The sequence below is a fragment of the Narcine bancroftii genome, chromosome 11 (assembly GCF_036971445.1).
Source record: "Narcine bancroftii isolate sNarBan1 chromosome 11, sNarBan1.hap1, whole genome shotgun sequence".
NCBI lineage: Eukaryota > Metazoa > Chordata > Chondrichthyes > Torpediniformes > Narcinidae > Narcine > Narcine bancroftii.
In genome coordinates this window covers 80335723-80356600 of record NC_091479.1, presented here as the reverse complement: position 1 = coordinate 80356600, position 20878 = coordinate 80335723, and the positions used below count along the sequence as shown (strand labels likewise).

The 20878-nt window shown below is 39.2% G+C and overlaps 1 protein-coding gene across 2 annotated transcripts in view; it reads right to left on the bottom strand.

Moving 5' to 3' along the window:
• b4galnt3b (beta-1,4-N-acetyl-galactosaminyl transferase 3b) overlaps positions 1-20878 on the bottom strand; it is a 150392-nt gene that overhangs the window by 109530 nt on the left and 19984 nt on the right. For both annotated transcript variants that reach the window (XM_069903665.1, XM_069903666.1), the window contains exon 2: positions 8730-8821. In XM_069903665.1, coding sequence (XP_069759766.1) covers positions 8730-8821 — 92 coding nt within the window. The remainder of the gene's footprint in view (positions 1-8729; positions 8822-20878) is intronic.

Genomic DNA, 20878 nt, shown 5'->3' with positions numbered 1-20878 from the left:
GTGTCTCTTCATTCAACCTACAAAGCTTCCTAAAATTTCAGAAAGTGGAATGATCCCCCTACATCATCGCTAGTTTCTTTTACTATTTTATTTTGCAATACAAAGGGTTGAATACAATCAGTGTGACATTTCTATTACAGATATTTTTCTCTAGCTATAAATATTCTCTAGCTATAAATATTTACGCTATATCTTTAGGTATATCACATAAATATGTGCATGTCTTTACAGCAAAGGTTGTCTCTCCTATCACATGAACTTGGGTGATATTTTCAAGCTATTAAACCTCCCCTCCAATGAATAAAGAAACTTTGGGCTTTGTGCTGACATCCTCTGCCACCTCGCTCTGTGTATTAATAGTAAACTCTGGTTCCACTTTCCAGGAGTCCTTTCTACTTAATCCTCTCACTTTAATCATTGGAATGTTCAGGAATGCTTCCGAAATTCCAACAACCTCAACTATGATATAATGTTTTATGTTGTTCTTCCTTCATTGGTTCTTCTGATGTCAGCAATGCGCGAGTATTTGTGTGTTGTTCTCTAGTTAACCGATTTTCCCAATTTCCTGTGACGGTAATTCAATGGCTAACATTTTTTATTCCTGTAAATTTTCCCTGTTGTAATTAAGTGAGACAATCCAAGAATCACTATTTATAGTAGAAGCAAACTGAGTATTGAAGACATGGACCATTACCAATGCAACAATTGCATAATAAATCCAATCTCTTTCCCCTGCAATGAGATATCAATTATTTATACAAATAGAACTGATATTTACTTTGCATTTAATTTTAATTGAAAAAAAATTAAATCTGTGGAACAAAGTCTGTATGGAAGAGCGAGCCATTACAATTTTAACTTTGAATTAAAAGATTTTATAGATTTTCTTTGATGAGAAAACTGAACAATAACTTTCACTACTACAACTCTATTTTTCAGGTGTGGCAGGATATTAATTACACTTTTTTTTTTGTTGATTAAAAATTACAAGTGAAGTAAATAAGAATCAGGCTCGCACTGGTGCTGGCCACTGCAGGTGCCCACAAAGAATAACCCTTTAGGGCAACTTCAACAAGAATTGGAAACCCAACATGAGAACAAGAGTCTTTTATTTTATACAAGTTAATAACACCCAGGAGGATACTGATACACTGCAACAAAGGACAAATCACACTGTATTCATATTGCAGTGAAACAGTTGGAAACTAGCGACTGTTCCAAGCATCAGCTGTGGCTCGCCTGCTAGAGAACGGACCACAGGTGTGGGTTTGAACCCTCTAGTGAAGAGCATACACTCTAAGATCATGATTTGAAGCAACTGTGACTACAGTGCTACCTTTTAGATAAAACATCAAAAACTACAACTCTACAGGTACTCCCTGACATGACCATAATTGGGACTAAAGTATCGGTCATATCTTGAAATGGATGCAAGTCGGAATTTTGTCTGTGCTTTAGGACTTCGGTACTCCATGCGCAATTTCTTTTTAAGTGAAATATCTTTTCAACATAGATTTAACGATAACAACTTAAAGCTTTCAGAATTTGTCGATCAACCTTGGTGAAACTTTCCACATATTAGTCCATACTTACCTTGTAAGTCAGCGTCCCGGGGACCATAGACTGGCCAGTGCCATCTAGATTCCTGTGTGCTTGCACAGTGGGTTTGTCTATTGAAGTTCGGTTGGCACATGCACGCGAGTTAAGCTCTCTGACAATGATGAATTCACACCCATTATGACCCCAAGAATAGATCAGGACTGACTATGATATGGCTAGGGCACTAAATGTTGAAAGGGAGATGGTCATTACCTGGCACCAAATATTACGGGTTATCCCATGAAGAAAAGATAAAGTTTAATTATTCCTAGGAATTTTGGAGGGGGCTGATTTTTTTCAAACATACATGACTCTCAGCCCATTGACAGGGCTTTGCCCATTGAGTGGGCAAAGGAGTTAAGGGTTATGGGGATAAGGCTGGAAAGGGGTACTGATGGTAGTGATCAGCCATGATCTGTAAAATGGCGGTGCTGGCTCGATGGGCCAAAGGGCCTACTCCAGCTCCTATTGTCTATTGACAGAATCATGAACAAAAGAGCATAGCTACAAATTATGGAGCTAGTCATTTAAAACATGTGCATAGAAATTCCTTCACTCAGTCAGGAAAATACTAGAAGCTTTCATTGAGGAAGAAGTAGCTAAACCCTGGATAGTAATTGTTCCATCTGGCAGTGAGCATGGATTCAGGAAGGGGAGATCATATTTGACAAATTTACTGGAGTTCTTTGAGGATATGAGTGGATAGAGAGGGACAGGTGAGCCCCATATACTTGCATTTTCCAGAAGGCATTTGATAAGGTGCCACATGAAAGATTTATCCACAAGATAAGGATGCATAAAGGCATACAGGGTTTGTGGGTTAATTGGTTATATGGCTGTACTTAGGGCAGCACAGGCTCGTGGGCCAGAAGGGCCTGTTACCATTATATCTCCGTTAAATAAAATTGGGGGTAATATATGAGCATGGATAGATTGGTTAACCAACAAAAGGCAGAGAGTTGGTATAAATGGGTCTTTCTCTAGTTGACAATCAGTGTGAAGCAGAATTCCATAGGGGTAGCACTGGGTCTGCGACTGTTCACAATATACATCAACAATTTGGAAGAGGGGGAATGAGTGTAGCATACGCAAGCTTGCTGAAGACACTAATTTGACTGGAATAGCAAATTGTGCAGAGGATGCAGAGAGTCTTCAGAGGTATAGATTGTTTGAGTGAGTGGCCAAGGGTCTGGCAGATGGAGCACCATGTTGGTGAATATCATCCACTTTGGAAGAAAAAAGTTTCAATTATTATTTAAATAGTGAAAGATTTCAGCAAGCTGTTGTGCAGAGGGGCTTGAGAGTGTTTGTGCTCAACTCACAAAGTAAGTTTGCAGATGCAACAGGCAATTAAAAAGGACATTGGCCTTTATTACCACAGGGATTGAATGATAAAGCAGGGAGATCCTGCTGCAACTGCACAGGCTCGTGATGATACCACAACTGGAGTATTGTGTGCAGTTATAGTCTCCTTGCTTGAGGAAAGAGGTTGTGCAAGGGTGGGGCGGGGGGGGGGGGGGGAGGAAACACACACACACCTAGGTCTATACTTGCTGGAATTCAGAAGTACAGGGGATCTTATAGAAATATATTAATTATGAAGGAGATATACAAGTTAGAGACAGAAAGGTTTTTTCCACTAGTAAGTGACACTAGAAATAGGGTACATGGCTTCAAGACTCATGGGAGTAGATTTAGGATGGAGGTGCAGAGGAACTGATTTTCCCCAGAGAGTTGTGAATCTGTGGAATTATTCACTCAAGGAAACAGTAGTCGCTGCTTCATGAAATACACTTAGGATACAGTTAAATAGATCTTTGCATCACAGGGGAAATTCAAGATTATGGAGGAAAAGGCAAGTGGGTGGATAAAACAGCAGATCAGCCATGATCTTAAATGGTGGACCAGAATCTGCCTGATTTCTGCACTCCTGAAGAAGAGCTCAGACCCAAAATGACAATCATCTTTTACTATGAATGGTGCATGGCTTGTTGAGTTTCTCCAGCACTTTTGTGCACTAGACCGCAGCGTCTGCAGATTTTCTTCTTTACCACCTAGGCTCGATGGGCCAGTTGGCGCACTCTTGCTGCGATTTCTTCCATTCTCATGGAGTGGTAAATCTTTGGAATTCCCAAGAGTAGTGGAGAACAGTCATTAGAAATATTTAAAATTAAGTTAGACAAATATTTGAAAGTATGAGGGATTGAGAGTTGAGGAGTGCTGGCACGCATACATCATCCATGATTATGTTGAATAGCAGGGCAGGCTTGAGAGCTGTCCTGCTCGAAATCAAGCTGAGTGAGTGAGCAACAATGAGGAAAAAGAACCTTGTGAAAAAGTGGGGCTTTATCCACTTCAAAAAAAAATCTGAATGACAATATTTTTTATTAAAACGTAATGGAAAATATTGATATCCAAATTAACATTATTTACAAGTCACCAACAAGCATGAACAGCAGTTAGCTAGGAAGGCAAATGGTACATTGGCCTTTATTGCCAAGGGACTTAATTACAAAAGTAAACAATTCTTAAGACAATTGTTCAATGAGGTCTTCGTTAGAAAGATATACATGTTTGCTGTTCATGGAGTGCAGCAAGAATTTGCTAGACTGGTTCCTGGGATGGCAGATCTCTTGTAAGAGGAGAGACTGAATGAACGTGGCCTCTATCCTGTTGAGATTAAAATAACCTGGTGTGATTTTACCAAAACAAAAATTTGTCAAGGACTCAACGGGGATAAAAATGGGAAGGTAGTCAAAATTTACCATTTACCTTTTGGTTGGAAACATTTGTTTCTCATTTTTAATCCAGGTCTCCATGACAGCTGCTGGTCCTAGGTCTCCAGTTGCTCATCCTTCACAGCACATTCTATACAGGGAGCTCAGAATATACATTCTTTAGAGAGAAGATGGCTCCCATGAGGCCCTGTGGAATTCCACTGTTCTTTCATCAGGGCCAGGAGCTGGGGATTGACTCCAGATATAGAAAACTTCTTTCCACTCACAAACCACCTTAAGTCATCTCTTACTAATCACAGAGCACCTATGGCAGAGGGATTTCTTCAGGTGGTATGTGAGTGGAAAGAAAAAAGGTTGGAAAACCTCTGAGCTAGAGGTTGCTCCAAGATTCTGAACCTACCACTGCAAGCAACAGAAAGTAGTCAGTGGAGTTGATGATCCATCAATCTGTTCAGTCAACCTACCAATCAGCTAGCAGTGACTGTGCCAAGGCCATTCAGTGCTACTCACTACTGTGTGGGGGATCCTGGTCATCATCTAAAACAATGCAGTGTATGGAATGATACAAGAGTGATCTGAACGAAGATGCAAAGGACTAAAGGTTCCTCTGATTCTTGCAGAGGCAGTATGAACAAAAGGGTGGGCACTCAAGCCTGTTTGCTGACCTGCTGAAGTCAGTATGTCAGCAGTTTCAGGATTAACTGCAGGTAATTCTCCAGAAGAGACAGCTTGAAAACACCAATCATATCCACCTATTTTAACACATTTTGCACAAGCAAACATACATGCCTTTTACTTCCAGTTAATTCCAGGTCTTTCTACACCATTCTTTTTTATTGCTATTTGGTGACATTCAAATTTAGATCTACTTTGTCTTTTTTCTTTGCTGTCTTTTGCCCAGCCAAATTAATTTAAATCTTCAAACATTTCGTTATCCTTTTGCTTTTAGGATCTAGTTCCATAAAGGAGCAATCTATCCTGGTTGTAAAGGTCTCTTCTGGCCTAAAAATTGTAAGAGCTCCTTCACGTACAATTCTTCTAGTTGCTCATTTACCTACCCTATGTACAGGTGCTCCTCAATTTATGATTGGGTTACATACCGACAAACCCATCCCAAGTCAAAGAAGAATACCGCATCTACCATTTTTTATGATTAAATTTTAAATATCTTTATTCCATACTGAAAAACACATCAACACAAGAGAGCATGCTGTATGATGCTCTTGCGCATTGCTGCCATAGTCCAGCATTGCAAGAGAGCAGCATACTTCAAATCGCAAGCACAGGAACAGATCGAAAATTGAAATTGAATGTATGGATTTGAACCATCGTAACTTTGAAAAATCGTAAGTCAGACCATCTTAAGTAGGGGGGCACCTGTAATCAAAACCATATGGACCTGGCAGCAATCAAGTGATTCTGTCATTTTATTTCTAGCCTCCAAATCTTTGCATGTAGGACTCCTACCTGTCCCTTTCCCATTTAAACATTAGTTTTAACATTCACGATTTCCTGTTGATTCTTCCCCTTTTCCTCAAGAATGACCTCTTACAGATCATCTATTATTGCATACCTGGGAGGCAGGACATCATTGAGGATAAACATGTATATCCATGAACAATCAACAGAGGTAAATGAAGTTCTGAAACATGACTGATCAGTCTCAAAGATGTGCCGAGTGAGTAGATGTTGCACACATGTTCAAAGAGATAACAAGGTTAGGAAAAGTAAGAGGGATTCCTTCACACCTAAAAAAACTGAATACAGTACCTATATGGAGAATCAGATTCCTTACTAATTCTCATCAGGCAATTTGACAAAGAGAATAACTTCCGGGGCAGTCAGAATGCAGTCGGCCACGTTGTGAAATACAACTGTGAAGTCGGCGGAGCTGTCAGAGCGCTGCCAGCCGCGCTGTGAAATATAACTGCCAGACTGATGCAAACATGCATGCACTAACATCATTGATGGTAACCGATAAGTCGCGTAGACCATTCACACCATCACAGTGTTTAATGGGTTAACTCTGCCAGGCTCTGACATTTGCCCTCACCAAGACTCAGAGCCCAGATGATTTTCACTCACCTTGCCTGAATGGGAGATTACTGCCAGATTATCTGCTAAATTGGCTGGTTCAACCCACATGTACTTGGCAATGTGAAAGGGGCTTCTGTTCTATGCAGATGCCCTTCAATCCTGAAGTTGTGCCCTCTTATCTTAGACTCTCCCACCATAGGAAACAACATTTCTACATCTACTTTGCCCATGTCTTTCAACATTCATTAGGCAAATACATTTGAAAAGTTTTAACATGGAAAGATGTTTATTTCCCAGTATGTGCTTTAGAAACATGAAGCCATCCCTAGAGTCTGGGTTGTTAGGGTATTAAAAAAAACATGAGCTACAATACTTTCAACTGAATTTTTTTTTAAAAAAACATACACATTTATTTCAGACACCAAAGACGACCATCACTGGTCAATTTATTTTTAAAAATTCAATGACACTGAGCACATATGCCAAAGTTTCAGCAGATCTATGTGGCATTTCCTCCCAGTAACAGATATGCCAAGACCCACATATGTGGAAAATTCAAGTCAATAGATCCAAAAATAAGAAAAAAAATACAAGGTTCGCCGCAGAAAAAAAGTTGTCAATTTATTTTCAAAGGGATTCAGTTTGCTTTTTGTTTGCTGTTGTGATTTAATAATGCAACAATAATCAGCATTAAACAGAAATGAATTAGCAATGTGCCTTCCCTTTGTGCAATTTATCCCATTCCCCATTCTTTTCTCCAGAGCCCTACATCCTTCAAAATTTTAAAACACCTCCATATAAAACTACTTAATTTGCTTCTATTTTAGGCAATGCAATACAGCTTATGCCTGGTATAAAATTTGTTCATCTTACCTCTGGTTTTTGCTCATAATATTAAATCTAAACTATATCTCTTCTACCATCTAAAAGAAATTCTCCTAACCACCAAAATTCTTCATCCTTTTGAAGTATCCGGCTCCATTTTTACTGCTTCAGGAAAACCATCCCAGCTTTTCCATCAGTTCACATTGCTGTATCTCTCGTGCACAGGCCTATTCTAGTTACAGTAATTACTTTTGCACACTCTTTTTACATTAACTGGAACAAGCAGGAGGAGGAAAACAAATCATGGGGTTTAAGAGAGGAGGAGGTCTTTAAGTATCAAGGGGTGGCTGGGGTGTGGTGGTGGAAAAGAAAGCTGGAGAGGAGATGGGGAAAAGAGGGAGAGTGGGTGGCTGGGGGAAATAGATGCCTAGGAAAAGAACAGGCCTCAATGATCCCAGATTACAAGCATTAAATATTCTTGCCTCAATAATGATCATTGTTTGGGTAACAGGATGCATTGATAAATAAACCTCCTGACAGAATGTCAAATGTCTCAGCATGTTCAACTCCTCTCTACCGTGAAATGCATATCCAAATATCTTCAAAAACAGCAAATGGTCAGTGTTGCATGTTTTTTCCCCCACTTCCATTTCAAAAAGTTATACAAGTGAAGCTGGTTACTAATTAAGAAATTTATGAGTTGGAAATACTGGCTATATTCAGATCCTTATTACACCTCAGCAAGAAAGCACATGCAAGTTTGGTGAGATTATTATTTAAAATTACTCTTTTACTGATCTAAATGAAAAGTTATAATAAGTTAAATAAAAGTTCTAATAATATTACTTCCCAGCAGTGGCAGTCTGCATTGAATGTCCATTTCAGTTTGTTCAATGGATTACATAGTTTGGTGATGAGTCTATGTTAAATTACAGTACCATAATTGTATTGGCAAATTACTGGTTATAACTTTCCAGGGTAAGGGAAACCAAGACAACAGAGTGCTCACTTTATGCTATCTGCTCTTTGTGTAATATTTATGTAGTTATCAATGAGGCTTTGGGGTACTTTCATGATCTAAAATAGTGCACGAAAGAGGGTAACAAGCAAAAACTAAATCCACAAAGCCACAATATGAAAGCCACAAAATTAACCTTTTCAGTTAATCATCCATCTGTTAATAATGGAAACCCACAAAAAATATTCAAAACCATAAATCAATGCAACTTCGAAAGGCTAACAGAAATTTTGAATAGTTCTTCCAACCAGGATGCATTGACATTTATTGTTGCTTTCTACAAAACTGCAAGATAAACAAGCTGATGCTGCACCACCCCACCCCGCCCCACCCACCCCCCAAGAGATTACAGTAGCCTAATGAACAAAGTTTTCATTGCAACCTCAAGAGGAACACAAATAGAAAGCACCTTGGGAGATGCTTTGTTTTCTGGCTAATTTAATTTTTCTTATTGATATCTAAAGCAGCTGGAAAAAAAGGAGTAGCAAAAATCATTAATTACTGCTGATTACCTCACTCATTGCCTCCTCCTTTCTTTGGTTATAGAACTCCAAGTCCCGATCAACATTGTTCATTTGTCCATGTTTCGTCCTATTACTGATTTCTAAAAAGACAGGAACAAATTATTACACTGCAAATTCGCAAAAACAAAATGCATCAAGAAATCAATAAGGAAATTATTTATTGTCAGATTAGTTCCTTTCTCAAGGAGAGAATGTAGGAACAGTAAAGCTGCTACTTGAAAATAAATAGTCAGAAAAAATTATATGGCCCATGAAAACTCTAAACACCTCCCATTATATCATCCACTAATAACATGAATATCACAATCCCTCTAATTTGCATGCTTTGTAGATTATTTTCTTTTTAAAATATTTTCATTAATATTTTACAGTATAAACAATTAAACAATACATGGTACAAGATTCAAAAGAAAAGTTTTTTACAAATATTCTCATTATATGGAAATCCAGAGCACAATGACAGTGAAGTGAAATTTAACATTTAAAAAAAACCCCAAAAGAAGAAAAACAGAAAAAAATTCAAAACCCCCTTCCTCTAAGCAAGGTTGAAAGTTGACCGATACAAATCAAGGGGCATCAACTTGGAGAGGGACAGCACAGTACCAAAATTCCAGAACAACATTGATTCTCGAGATTCGAATAATAGTCCATTAATGGGCCCATGTCTTTTGGAACTTAATATTTGAAACTTTGATAGCATATCTATTTTTTTCTAGTTAAACAAGGTTATTTACAATGCTTTACACTGAATAAAAAATTATTGTAGTGTTACCAGAAATGTGATTTTACTGATTTTCTGTCATGTAAGATTCAATATTTTATATACAGTGCACACATAATTCACCATATAATGTCTTATTTAATCTGTTTTATCTATCAATGTGGAATAATATGCAATTCAAATCTCTGTCTTCCAAATTGCTTTCACTCCTCCTATGGTTATTGAGGTGACTAAGATTTAAACAAGAAAGTCTGCTAGAAAAACCCAGCAGGTCATGCTCCACATGCAGAAGTAAAGAGTAACCAACATTTCAGGTACAAAAAAAAGGCAGGTTCCTGAATAAAATGGTGGGCTGGGTGGGGATGGGGGTGAGAAAGAGATTAATGTAGAATTAGTGCAACGCTGTTTCAGCACCATGCTGTATGCCTAAATTTACATGTAACAATTTAAATTTAACATTATTTTTCACTATTATAATTAGTGTTAAACAGATTATTCCAAATGCACAATGATATTTAATTATGATTAATTTCATAATCAATGCTATGGCTAAAAATGTAAACAGTCAGAAATGAAATCAAGATCTGGCCTAAAAATGGGATGAACTGGAATGTGAGTTTAGGTGCAGACCGTTGATTTTTTCTGGAATCAGTTTAATAATTTGGAGGAAGAGAAAGTATATGCTAAATTTGCTGATGACACGTATGTACAGGAAGGCAACTTGCAAGGTTATAGGGAGTTACCGATAGCTTGGAGAAAAAGATAAAAAAATTGTACAAATTTATAGCACAATGGACTTGGGGCATCTTTGGGCACGTAAAATAGAATCCAGCACACAAATGCAGATAACAAGGAAGTTACAGTATCAAAGTATGGAAGTTTTATCACAACTGTACTAATCCTAACCAATTGATGCAATAGTCAAGAACAACGCCAATCCTCAGAAGCCTGAGGAAATTTGGCACGTCAGCTACATCCCTCAAAAACTTCCACAGATGTACCATTGAGTGTATCCCAATGGAGTGAATTCTGACAAAAACTGCTCTGCCCAAGACTGCAAACTGCAGAGTTGTGAACGCAGCCCAGTGCATCATGCAAACTCGACAAAACCCCACTCTCCTCCATCAATTCCTTCTAAGTTGCCCATGCCTCATCTTAAAAGACTGCTATCTCCCCAACTATACTCTCTTCTTCTGTCGGGAAGATTCAAAAGCATGAGATCATGACCTTCATACAATTTCTTTCCTACTGTTAAGACTGCTGAATTAACATCCAACAGTGAAATAATGTTGCTTTTGCTCTTCTCTAACTGATCTCTCTCTGTAACTTATCTATGCACTCTGTACAGTGTACTATGGACAGGTTGACTAACTGGATTGTTGGCAAAAAACTTATCACCATCTCGGCATTCTTGACAATAAACTTGAACTATGAGGAAAGGTTGAACAGATTGTGTCAGAGTTCAATGCAGTTTATAAAAATGGGCAAAAATGCAATTGAAAGGTACAAAATTAAAAGTGTGCCGAATCAGAGAAAATCTGGAACCAGAGGGGATGATCTCAGAAATAATGGGTTATTCATTTAAGATGGAGACAAGCAGGAATTTCTACACCAAGAGCATTATAAATTTTTATAATAAGTTTCTAATCATTAAAGAAATCAAGTTAAAATATATGAAAAAAGACTCAAGAAATACTCAATCAGCCATGACCCTATTGAATGGTAGAGCAATCAAGAACACAAATTGTCCATTCCTGTAACATTAATTTTTTTATTGTTTCTCCAAATTTTATATATTACAAGTGATATATCTACCATAAACTACTTCTGCCAATTCCATTTATTCCTGTTATAACATTTTTAATGCAATTCTGCATCAATTGTCATGCAATTATTAAATCAACTTATTCAAGAGATTTCTCAAACCTTTTATTTTGCTCACCGTTAGTTAATTACATATCCAGGACGTACATAGATTGAAGTAAGCATAGCCACGACACATTCCATAGGTTGGCATATCTCACAGGTTTTCTATATTTATCCATCAACAGCTTATCCAAAGACATTTACTATCTTAAGAGTCCTCGAGCCTGTAGCTTGGCTTCAGCAGTCTTTCATGCAATTTTAAGAATTGCTTTCATAATGTGAAATGCATTTAAATCACACAACAACAGACTCTCATCCCAAATGAGTAGATAGAAATCCCCATAATGCAGTAATCACAGGGTCTTCTGTGACAATAGTTTTGCATGTTAATTGTGATTTAAAATTTTAATTTTAGGGATACAGCACGTTTACAGGCCCTTCCAGTCCACGAGACCATGCCGTCCAAATACATCAATTAACCTACAAACCCCGTACATTCTGGACGGTGTGAGGAATTTGGAGCAAATGGAAGAAACCCATGCAGTCACTGGGAGAATGTACAAATTCCCTCACAGACAGCTCCAGATTCGAACCAGGGTCTCTGGCACTGCAAAGATATTGCGCTAACCGCTACGCTAACCGTGCCATCCCAAATATGTACCTATATTACAAAAAAAAACATTTCTGAGAAATAGTGACTTGGTACATAACATTTTTATCCACTAGTATCACTGCTTTATGAGGGATTGAATTTTTATCTTGATTTCTGTTCAACATTTTCAGCAATATGTACTTTTTCAGTGCTATTGGCTTTTCTAATAGCACAACCTATACATTAATTCCAGAACTCTAAAAACTTACAAAAATAGATCTGTTCAACAACTTGTCTGATCCGATCAGGTATGACCTTTACATTAGCCTCTCCTGGAAGAAGTCAGAAAAAAATGGAAAACCACTAGCCTAATTAAGAAAAGGAAAAAAGGTCTCCTACACTAACCACGCCCCACCCCCATCATTCAAAATCAGCCAAGTATGCTTATTTAACTTTATGGGTGGGAAGGAGTGAGGAAGTTCTAATTTTTTTTGCATCCACTTAGGCAGGAAAGTGATGCAGTTAGTTTTAGAAATCAAAGAAAATATCAAAGAGCTATGGCCTTTCAGTCAGTTTATTATTATCTGACTGTACACAAGTAAAAGCGTTTCTCCGGATGGACCAAGGTGGACACACAATACACACCACTTTTAAAAATATTTTATTTTTGATTTTCAAAGACTCATTGATTCAGACAACAATCTTCCTTCTTTCACTAATGTATAAATATACAGAGTCTGTTTTTCGCCTCCCTATCTACTCCCCCAAATCATGCCCCAGTACAACCAAGAATAAAGTTATGTAAATTATATAAATACAAAAAAAATACCGTTGAGGTCAATGACCCTTGCGAAAAACTGAAGAAAAACAAAAACTCAGGCATTTAAATAAAAAGGGACAAGGGACAAAAAAAAACAATAGCATGTTATCTGTGCCACGTCTCACTTCTCTAATCCAGATTGTTTCATCTCCTTTATTCCAAAAGGATGAAATTATATTTGTGTACCTATGTATTTCAGACAAGGTTGCTACACCCTAACAAATGTGCTATACTTCCTCCTTAAATTGGACATCATTTTCTCCAGTGAAACACAACTTTGCATTTCCATATTCCATCATGTAATATTTAGTTGGGAGTGAGACTTCCACGTAACCGTTATACACTTCCTGGCTCCCTCTCTCTCGGATTCTGCATTCTCCAGACATCTATTAAATTCAGCTCTTTGATAAAGGCCAGGGTAGACTTAGCCAACTTGGCCCCTGTTACTTTCTTTGCTGACTTGTCCATGACCGTATCCAGACAAAAATTGAAATTCCCTCCCATCAAAACATCCTCACACTCTAGAAGTAATAAGGAGTCATAATGACAGATCTTATGCTGTGAGAACATTGCTTGGATGGACAATTAACAGACCATTAGGAGGAAATATGAATAATGATCAAGAGACTTTGAACATGAATATCAACCAAATTTCAGTTGTGAAACTTAATGCTCTATGGGAACAACAGTTTAAAATTAATTTTCCTGAATGTCCCACAGATATTTAAGAACTTTCAAAGTAGGACAAGCAGTTTCTGGATTTAGTTTCAAATTCTGTTAAACATGCTGATGGTCATTATTGTATAGCATTACCTTTGAAGAAGAGAAATTTATATGCCAGATAATAAAAGATTGCAGAACAGCACATGCCGAATTTAAAGAGAAAATTCAAGAGAAATTCTTCCTTTCATTTGGAATATGCAAATATCACGTAGAAAGGTATCAGAACATAAAGATGGTAGAAAATGGTATTTACCTCATCATGGATTTATACATCCACAAAAGAAGAAACTTTGTGTAATATTTGATTGTGAAGCATCGTTTCAAGGAGTTTCATTGAATTCTCAACTTCTACAAGGTCCAGACTTAACCAGTAGGTATTCAGATATGATTTTGAAAAGAGCCTATTGTAATTTCTGCAGATATTGAAGCGATGTTTCATCAAGTAAAAGTACCAACAGAAGACTGTGATGTTTTTATGATTGTTGTGGTGGCCTAATGGAGATTACAGTAAAGGCATGATTGAATGCCGAATGACAATTCATCTATTTGGAACAACTTCATCACCAAGTTGTGCAAATTTTCCACTCAGGAAATGTGCTGAAGACTATGAAGAGCAATTTAGTTCTCAAACTATAAACGTCATCAGAAATAATTTCTATGTTGATGATTCAGAAAAATAAGCAATAGATCTTTATCAAGAATTAAAGGAGATCTGTAATAGAGGAGGTTTCTTCCTTACGAAATGAATTAGCAACAGTCGAGATGTGTTGGCTGTTATTCCTGAGGCAGAAAGAGCAAAGGAGATAAAACATCTTGATTTGGATTGTGATGTTCTACCTATCGAAATAATTCTAAAGGTGCAATGGTGTGCTCAATCTGATGTTTCTAAAATTGTTTTGAAAGAACGGCCTTTAACAAGAAGAGGTATTCTTTCAATCAAAAGTTCAATACATGATCCTTTGGGAATGTTGGCACCTGTAGTACTAATAGCCAAGAAAATTCTGCAAGAATTGTGCAAGAGAAAATTTGGATGAGATAAAACTATACCAGAATCCACTGCACAAGATTGGATAAATTGGAATGAGAGTCCTAAAATGTTAGAAAATTTTGACATAATTGCTCAGTTACACCAATTTGCTGATGCAAGCGATACTGTCAGTTATTTAGTACTATGAAATAACAAGAGCAAGAACATTGTAGAGATGTAATGGAAAAGCCACAGTGGCTCCATTAAAGCCAGTCACCACACCTCAAATGGAATTGACTGCTGCTACTATGGTGAGCAAAATGGACACTGCGTTAAGAGAAATACAGTTGGAGGTAGCAGGCTACGTTTTGGACTGATATTACATCAATGCTAAAATACATTAATAGTAAAACCACAAGGTTTTGTACCTTTGTGACTAAGAGTTAATGAAATCAAAAACGGTTTACAGCTCTCGGTTATAGCTCTAAGGCTGTAGCTCAAATCCACAGGACACGCGCGCGCAATTGTCAGCTCAGCCACATCACCACCAGGGCATGACTTGAGCGGGCCAGCTGCCAATTAGTTACCTCGGATACCCAGGCCCCAACTGAGCCCCCTGCTATCCACCAGCGGTGATTCGCCAGTTTCACCATTCTGCTGATGAACTATGGAATTGAGTGTTCCAGCCCGCAAGATGCTTTACCTGTGATCGCGTTCGACGGCCATTTCCTGTGTCAGCCCAAGCCAAGGGGCACTACACGACCCCCCCACCCCGCCCCCCAGAACCAACGATCGGGGCACTGTTTTAGGAGGTCAGCCCCTGCGCTGTGGGTTCAGGTGAGTGATGGGCTGGTCAAAGTCCAAGTAGGCCAGTTTCAACTGGTCAAGTGTGAAAGTTCTGGGACCCTGAAACGTGCTACCCAAGTGTTGAGTAAAGCCCGTTCACATGCTTCTGTGGAACCCTCTGTTAGCGTCACCACCTCTGGCCATTTGGTGGACCGTTGTGAGAAGCTAACATGCACCTCTGGATATGGGTAGGAGCCACACAATGTCAATGTGCATGTGGCTGAAGCGGCAACCTGCTGGCTTGAATATCTGTGGTAGAGCTTTGATACAAGTCTAGATTTTCAATGACTGGCACTGAGTACAAGTCCTGGCCCACAGGGAGACCTCTTTGCAGAGACCATGCCAGACAAACCTGTTCACCATCATTTTGATTGTAGTCCTGGGGCAGGGTGAGCCAAGTTGTGGACTGAGTCAAAAACCCGCCTCTTCCATGAAGCCAGAATGACAGGGTGAGGTTTACCCATCGAGGTGTCGCAGAATAGCGGGTGATTGCCAGGGGTGATCTGGATGTCCTCCAGTTGTAAGCCGGTGAGCGCTGTCCAGTACATCAGCATGTCAGGGTCTGTTTGCCACGCATCAATATTTGGGTTCTGCCGAATGGAAATGAGGCATGGTAATGGAGGAGAATTCTGCTAGGACCTGAATGAAATTATGGTAGTCAGTACTCACAGTGCAGATGGGGGCTGACAAGTTCAGCGCTCTTCAGCAAGAGTGACTGAAGTGTCCAGGCATGCACCAGTCAGCACCCCTCGATATCCACCAGGAGTGTGTTGGCCCACAGGAAATCTGCATTTAGTAATAGTTGTTGCACAGCCGCCACCATAAACTTCCAAGTGAATTGTCTGGCCCCGAAGCATAGGGGAATGGTGCAAGTGCTGAATGTTCAGACATTGGAGCCTTTTGCCACTCAGACCTCCCGGCCCACTTTGCCGCAGCAGGCCTCCAGGCTAGTTGGGGGAACAATGCTGTATTATGCCCCAGTGTCTACCAAGAAATGTCAGCCTGACAGGGAGTCTTGAATGTGTAGAAGGCTATGCAGTTGGCCGGTCGTCGCAACCATTAACAACGGCCAGCTAGGAAGTTTCCTTGGAATGCACAGGGGGAGCGGCATCGACAGGCCTCAGAACCTCTCCCATTGGTGACAGAAACAGTACTGCTTTCCGGTGAGGCGAGGCATTCAGGTGGTTGGCCGGTGGTCTTCCTGGCCAGGCGTTACTGACGCAGTTCTGTCACCTGCTTGAGCAAAGCTCAGGCGTCCCTCTTCACAGCCCATAGCAGGAGTGCTCGGGCAGCCACCTTCCTGAGGTCATTGAAGTCTTCCTCCATGATGAGCAGCCGGATGTCCTCAAGCAGCCTCTCCAGGAAGATCTGCTGAAACAGCGGGTAGGAGGAGTGGCCATTGTTGAGAGCGAGCATGTTGCTCATGAGGGCAGAAGGGACCTTGCCCCCCAAACTGTTGATGTGCTACTTTGAGAGCCTGAAAGTGTGGGTTAACAGCTCTTTGATGGCCACATACCTTCCTTGTTCCGGGGGCTGCTAGAGGAAATCAATGATGCAGGCTGTGGTATCCTATTCAAAGGCACTGACCACGTAGCAGTGATTGGCCAGTTTCACAACTCTGCCGGTGGTCTATGGATCAGCCCACACAATGCTTTGCCAGTCACCATGTTTGATAGCCATTTCCTGTGTTTGCCCGATGTGTGGACCACTACAACGTAAACAATGTTTGCATACTCAACATGATGTTGAAAGGTGGGGTGATCTTGCTTCTGGAGTGCTGGCAGCATTCACGGAATAGTTTCCCAAAGGTCATCCAGACAAGGTGCACTCCAGCATTAATCTTCCAGTAGAGAGGTGCAGTAATGAGGCACAATCCATGTTGGGCCACGACATAGCCTTGCTTAACCCCATGGTGCATCACTGCACCAATTCTTTCCCATCTAAAGCTTTTTGCAGATGCAAGGACCAAGTTCAGGAAGACAAAAGAATTAGCAGAGATTTTATTAATTCTGTCTATGATTTGATTTAAATATAGTCCAGCAATGAAACATTTTTCCTGCAATGTGATAAGCAGAACTATACTTGATCTGTGGCCTCACTTCTGTTTAGTTTCAGAATTAGATCCCTGCTCATGCTTAAAGTCTCACTAATGAAAGAACACATGCCTTTTAACCACTAAAGATCTGTGGATGCAGCTTCACATTGCTCAATATACTCCCATTCTCTTCGCTTGTTGAACTTTCTCAGATGCATTACAGGTAGACTCTGACTTACGACCACTATGGGAACCAAAGGATTGGTTGTAACTCAGGTTGGTCGCAAGTCAGAGTCACTCCACTGCGCATGCCCTAGGTCATGCAACATTCAACAAATGAACTTTTAATGGGGACTTTGGGCTGCCGCAGGGAACAGGAACTACTGTATACAATACTTTTAATACAAAATGCGTACTGTACGGTAGTTTGAATAAACTTTTCTTTCATTTTGGTTTTATGTGCAGCTGGATGTAACTCACAGAGGTCAGAAGTCAAGGACTTCCCTGGCTTAAATGGCATTTGACATTTTGCTCTTTACAAAATTTAACATCAGCGTACATGCCGGATAAAAGCAAACAAAAACTATTTATCTAATCTGGCACAGTTTTAAAAAAACAAAACAGTTTTAGGATTTAAAGGGATTTGTACGTAGTTGTAGTTGCATGCTGTAAACCAAAAGTGGACTCGATAACAGAACAAGGGACTGAAAAACATCCCAGGAGGTAAGAAGCCAACAAAAAAAAAATGCAGGTACTATCAAACCAGATAACCATACACAATTCCAGATGCCATTCTAGAGTAAGGATATTCAGCCATTCCAAAGGGTAAAACAGCAAACAAACTGATGAAAAACTTTTGAATTCTCTGCCCCACAAGGAAATTAACAATCATAGCAAGCAGCTCCACAAGAATGTCCGCTGGCTTTGATCCAGTTCCTACTTTATGTACATACTATTATGGAGCAGAAGATCCTGAGGGTGCAGGTGCATAGCTCTTTAAAGATAGCAACACGGGTATTATAGTGAAAATGCTTTGGACACTTGCTTTCGTGATTCAGGCCATTGAAAATTGGGACGCTGGGTTGAAGTTATACAATACGATATGGAGACCACACTTTGAATAGTGTGCAATTTTGGTCACACAGCTATATAAAAGATATTATAAAGTTGGAATTTCTCTGAACTGAATTGCTGCTCATGCTCCCAGTAAGCCCACTAAATTAGTTTTAATCTACTTTAAGCAGATTCCTTGGCAACAACTTTGAGGAAGTCAATTCAAATTTGATTATCCAGGCAGAGCTCAAATTAAAGCTTCCGATAATAAATCCCACAGAAATATGTTGACTGGTGATTCCACACTTCTCGGCTGCTCTGGCTGTTAAAGTACTTGACTATTTGTAAATATCTGAGACAACCATTCAAAAGTTATTGAAGCAAAAAACCTACTGGAGGATCTCTATGGGTCTAAGAGCATCAGCATGAGGGGTGGGGGGGGGGGAAGAAGGGGAGGAACTGTCAACATTTTGGGGCTGCAAGTCTCTGGTGTCTTCAAAGTCATGGAAAATTAAAATATATTTAAATATATCAATTCAAAAAGAAATAGATTTCCTCATACTTTCTTCTCCCTCAGCCTTTTCTCTCATTCAAAATGATGCATCAGTCTTTCCTGAACAATTTCAGCAGACAGCAAGGTACTCTTGCTCCACGTGGAGTCCAGCATCAGTGGGGAGCAAGCAGTTGTGAAGAGATGCAAGCATTTGCATTTTCATGAACAAGAGAAATTAAGCCTCAAATATGCCAAATTATTGAAGTTACTGCTTTCAGGGAATTTCAGTCCAACACTGATACTTTATAATTTTTCAATTTTAGTACTATTCTGTTATACATTCTACAATAGCCCACATAAAAAGAGCAAACAAAACTGCAACAAAATGTGTTTTTACGAGGTCTCCCCCCACCCCGCATTTCTATAATTGGGGAGCAGCATGTTTTGCATAACATGAACTGGCTGTTTCTTGAATGATCACAATTTCACAAGAATAGAATATGATGAGATAAACAGAACATTCAAGTCCAAACTGCATTTATTTCAAACAATACAATTCATCTGCTCATAATGTCATTGCACAAAGAAAATCGTGCACAGTACACAAATGCCTAATCTGACCATAATTAAACGACACAAATATCGTTTAAGTGTCTGTTTAAATTATGTTCAATCAACCATTTTCAAGAAAAAAAAATGGGTTAGAGACTAGGAGTGGGGGAAAATAATGTACAAATTTGCATGTTCTGCGGTATTAATAATAGGGGCCAACATTGCTCATCACAGTTAGAGTAGCACTATTGAAAGCGATTCAAATCAAGCACTGTCTGTAAGGAGTTTCTACATTCTCCTTGTGTCTGTGTGGGTTTTCTCTGGGTGCTCTAGTTTCTTCCCAACCTTCAAAACATATGAGCTATAAGTTCATTGGGGTATTTGGTCAGCAAGGGCTCAAGGCCCAATGACTGTGCTACTAGTCCAAAGTTAAAATTACTTTTGAGCACATCTGATAAGCACTTCCAACATGCAATAAATTACCAATATTACTCCTCTAAACACTCCTTCAAAAACTACCTCAGCATGAAATCCCATTTCAAGACATCTTCTGTCACGTTATTTTTGAATGCTTTGAAAGAAACATATTCAAGTCCCTTCATTTTTAAATGGTCTAGATTGCTCCACTTGTCTGGAACTGAAAATTAACTTGCTCTATTCATTGAAGATTTTAATAGTGAGAGATACAAAATAAATTTTCATCTTTCTCTGGATTTTCAAGATAAAGTCAATGATAATTTTGCTAGCCCTATTTTGGCTCCTTGCATTAATCTCCATACACCTCTCCTCTTTATTTTTCATTCAAAGTCCTCTTCTCCAATACAATTAAAAAAACTGGCTCACTGGTCAGCTGCCTTAGGTTTTGTAGTACTGTACCATTTTAAATTCCAAATCAATATCTCAATGTGTCTTGGCAACCAGTGAATAGAAGAGAGGAAATCCTCCATTACATTTTTTTTACTAGGCTGGCTATTTCAGTTGTATATTTTATATAGAGCCAGACAAATAGTAAATACTTGAAAAGAACACCCAAAATATTTCCATGATCATGAATGGATGCAAGATAGACAGGAATAAGAGGAAATGAATTAGTCATGGTTCTTAAAAATATTGGTCCAAAGGAATCCAGTCAAGGATTTAAAAACTGGTACATAAAATATCTTTGACTTCCAGTCTTCAGTAGATATTTTAATCAATGATCTATTCAAAACAGTTAACAATAAAAGATCTCAACCTTAAAATATTTCAGAATCATCCAACCAAGTGTCAGTTCAGGCAGGACACAATAGACTTCCTGGGGCATCGGATCAACAGTTATGGGACAAAACCACTGCCCAAGAAGGTGGAGGCCATTTGGCAGTTCATGAGACCTCGCACCATGAAAGGGCTGCATGAGTTTGCTGCATGATCAACTTCTACTATTAATTCATACCGGCAGCAGCTTGGATCAGGTGCCCCTTTCCTCACTC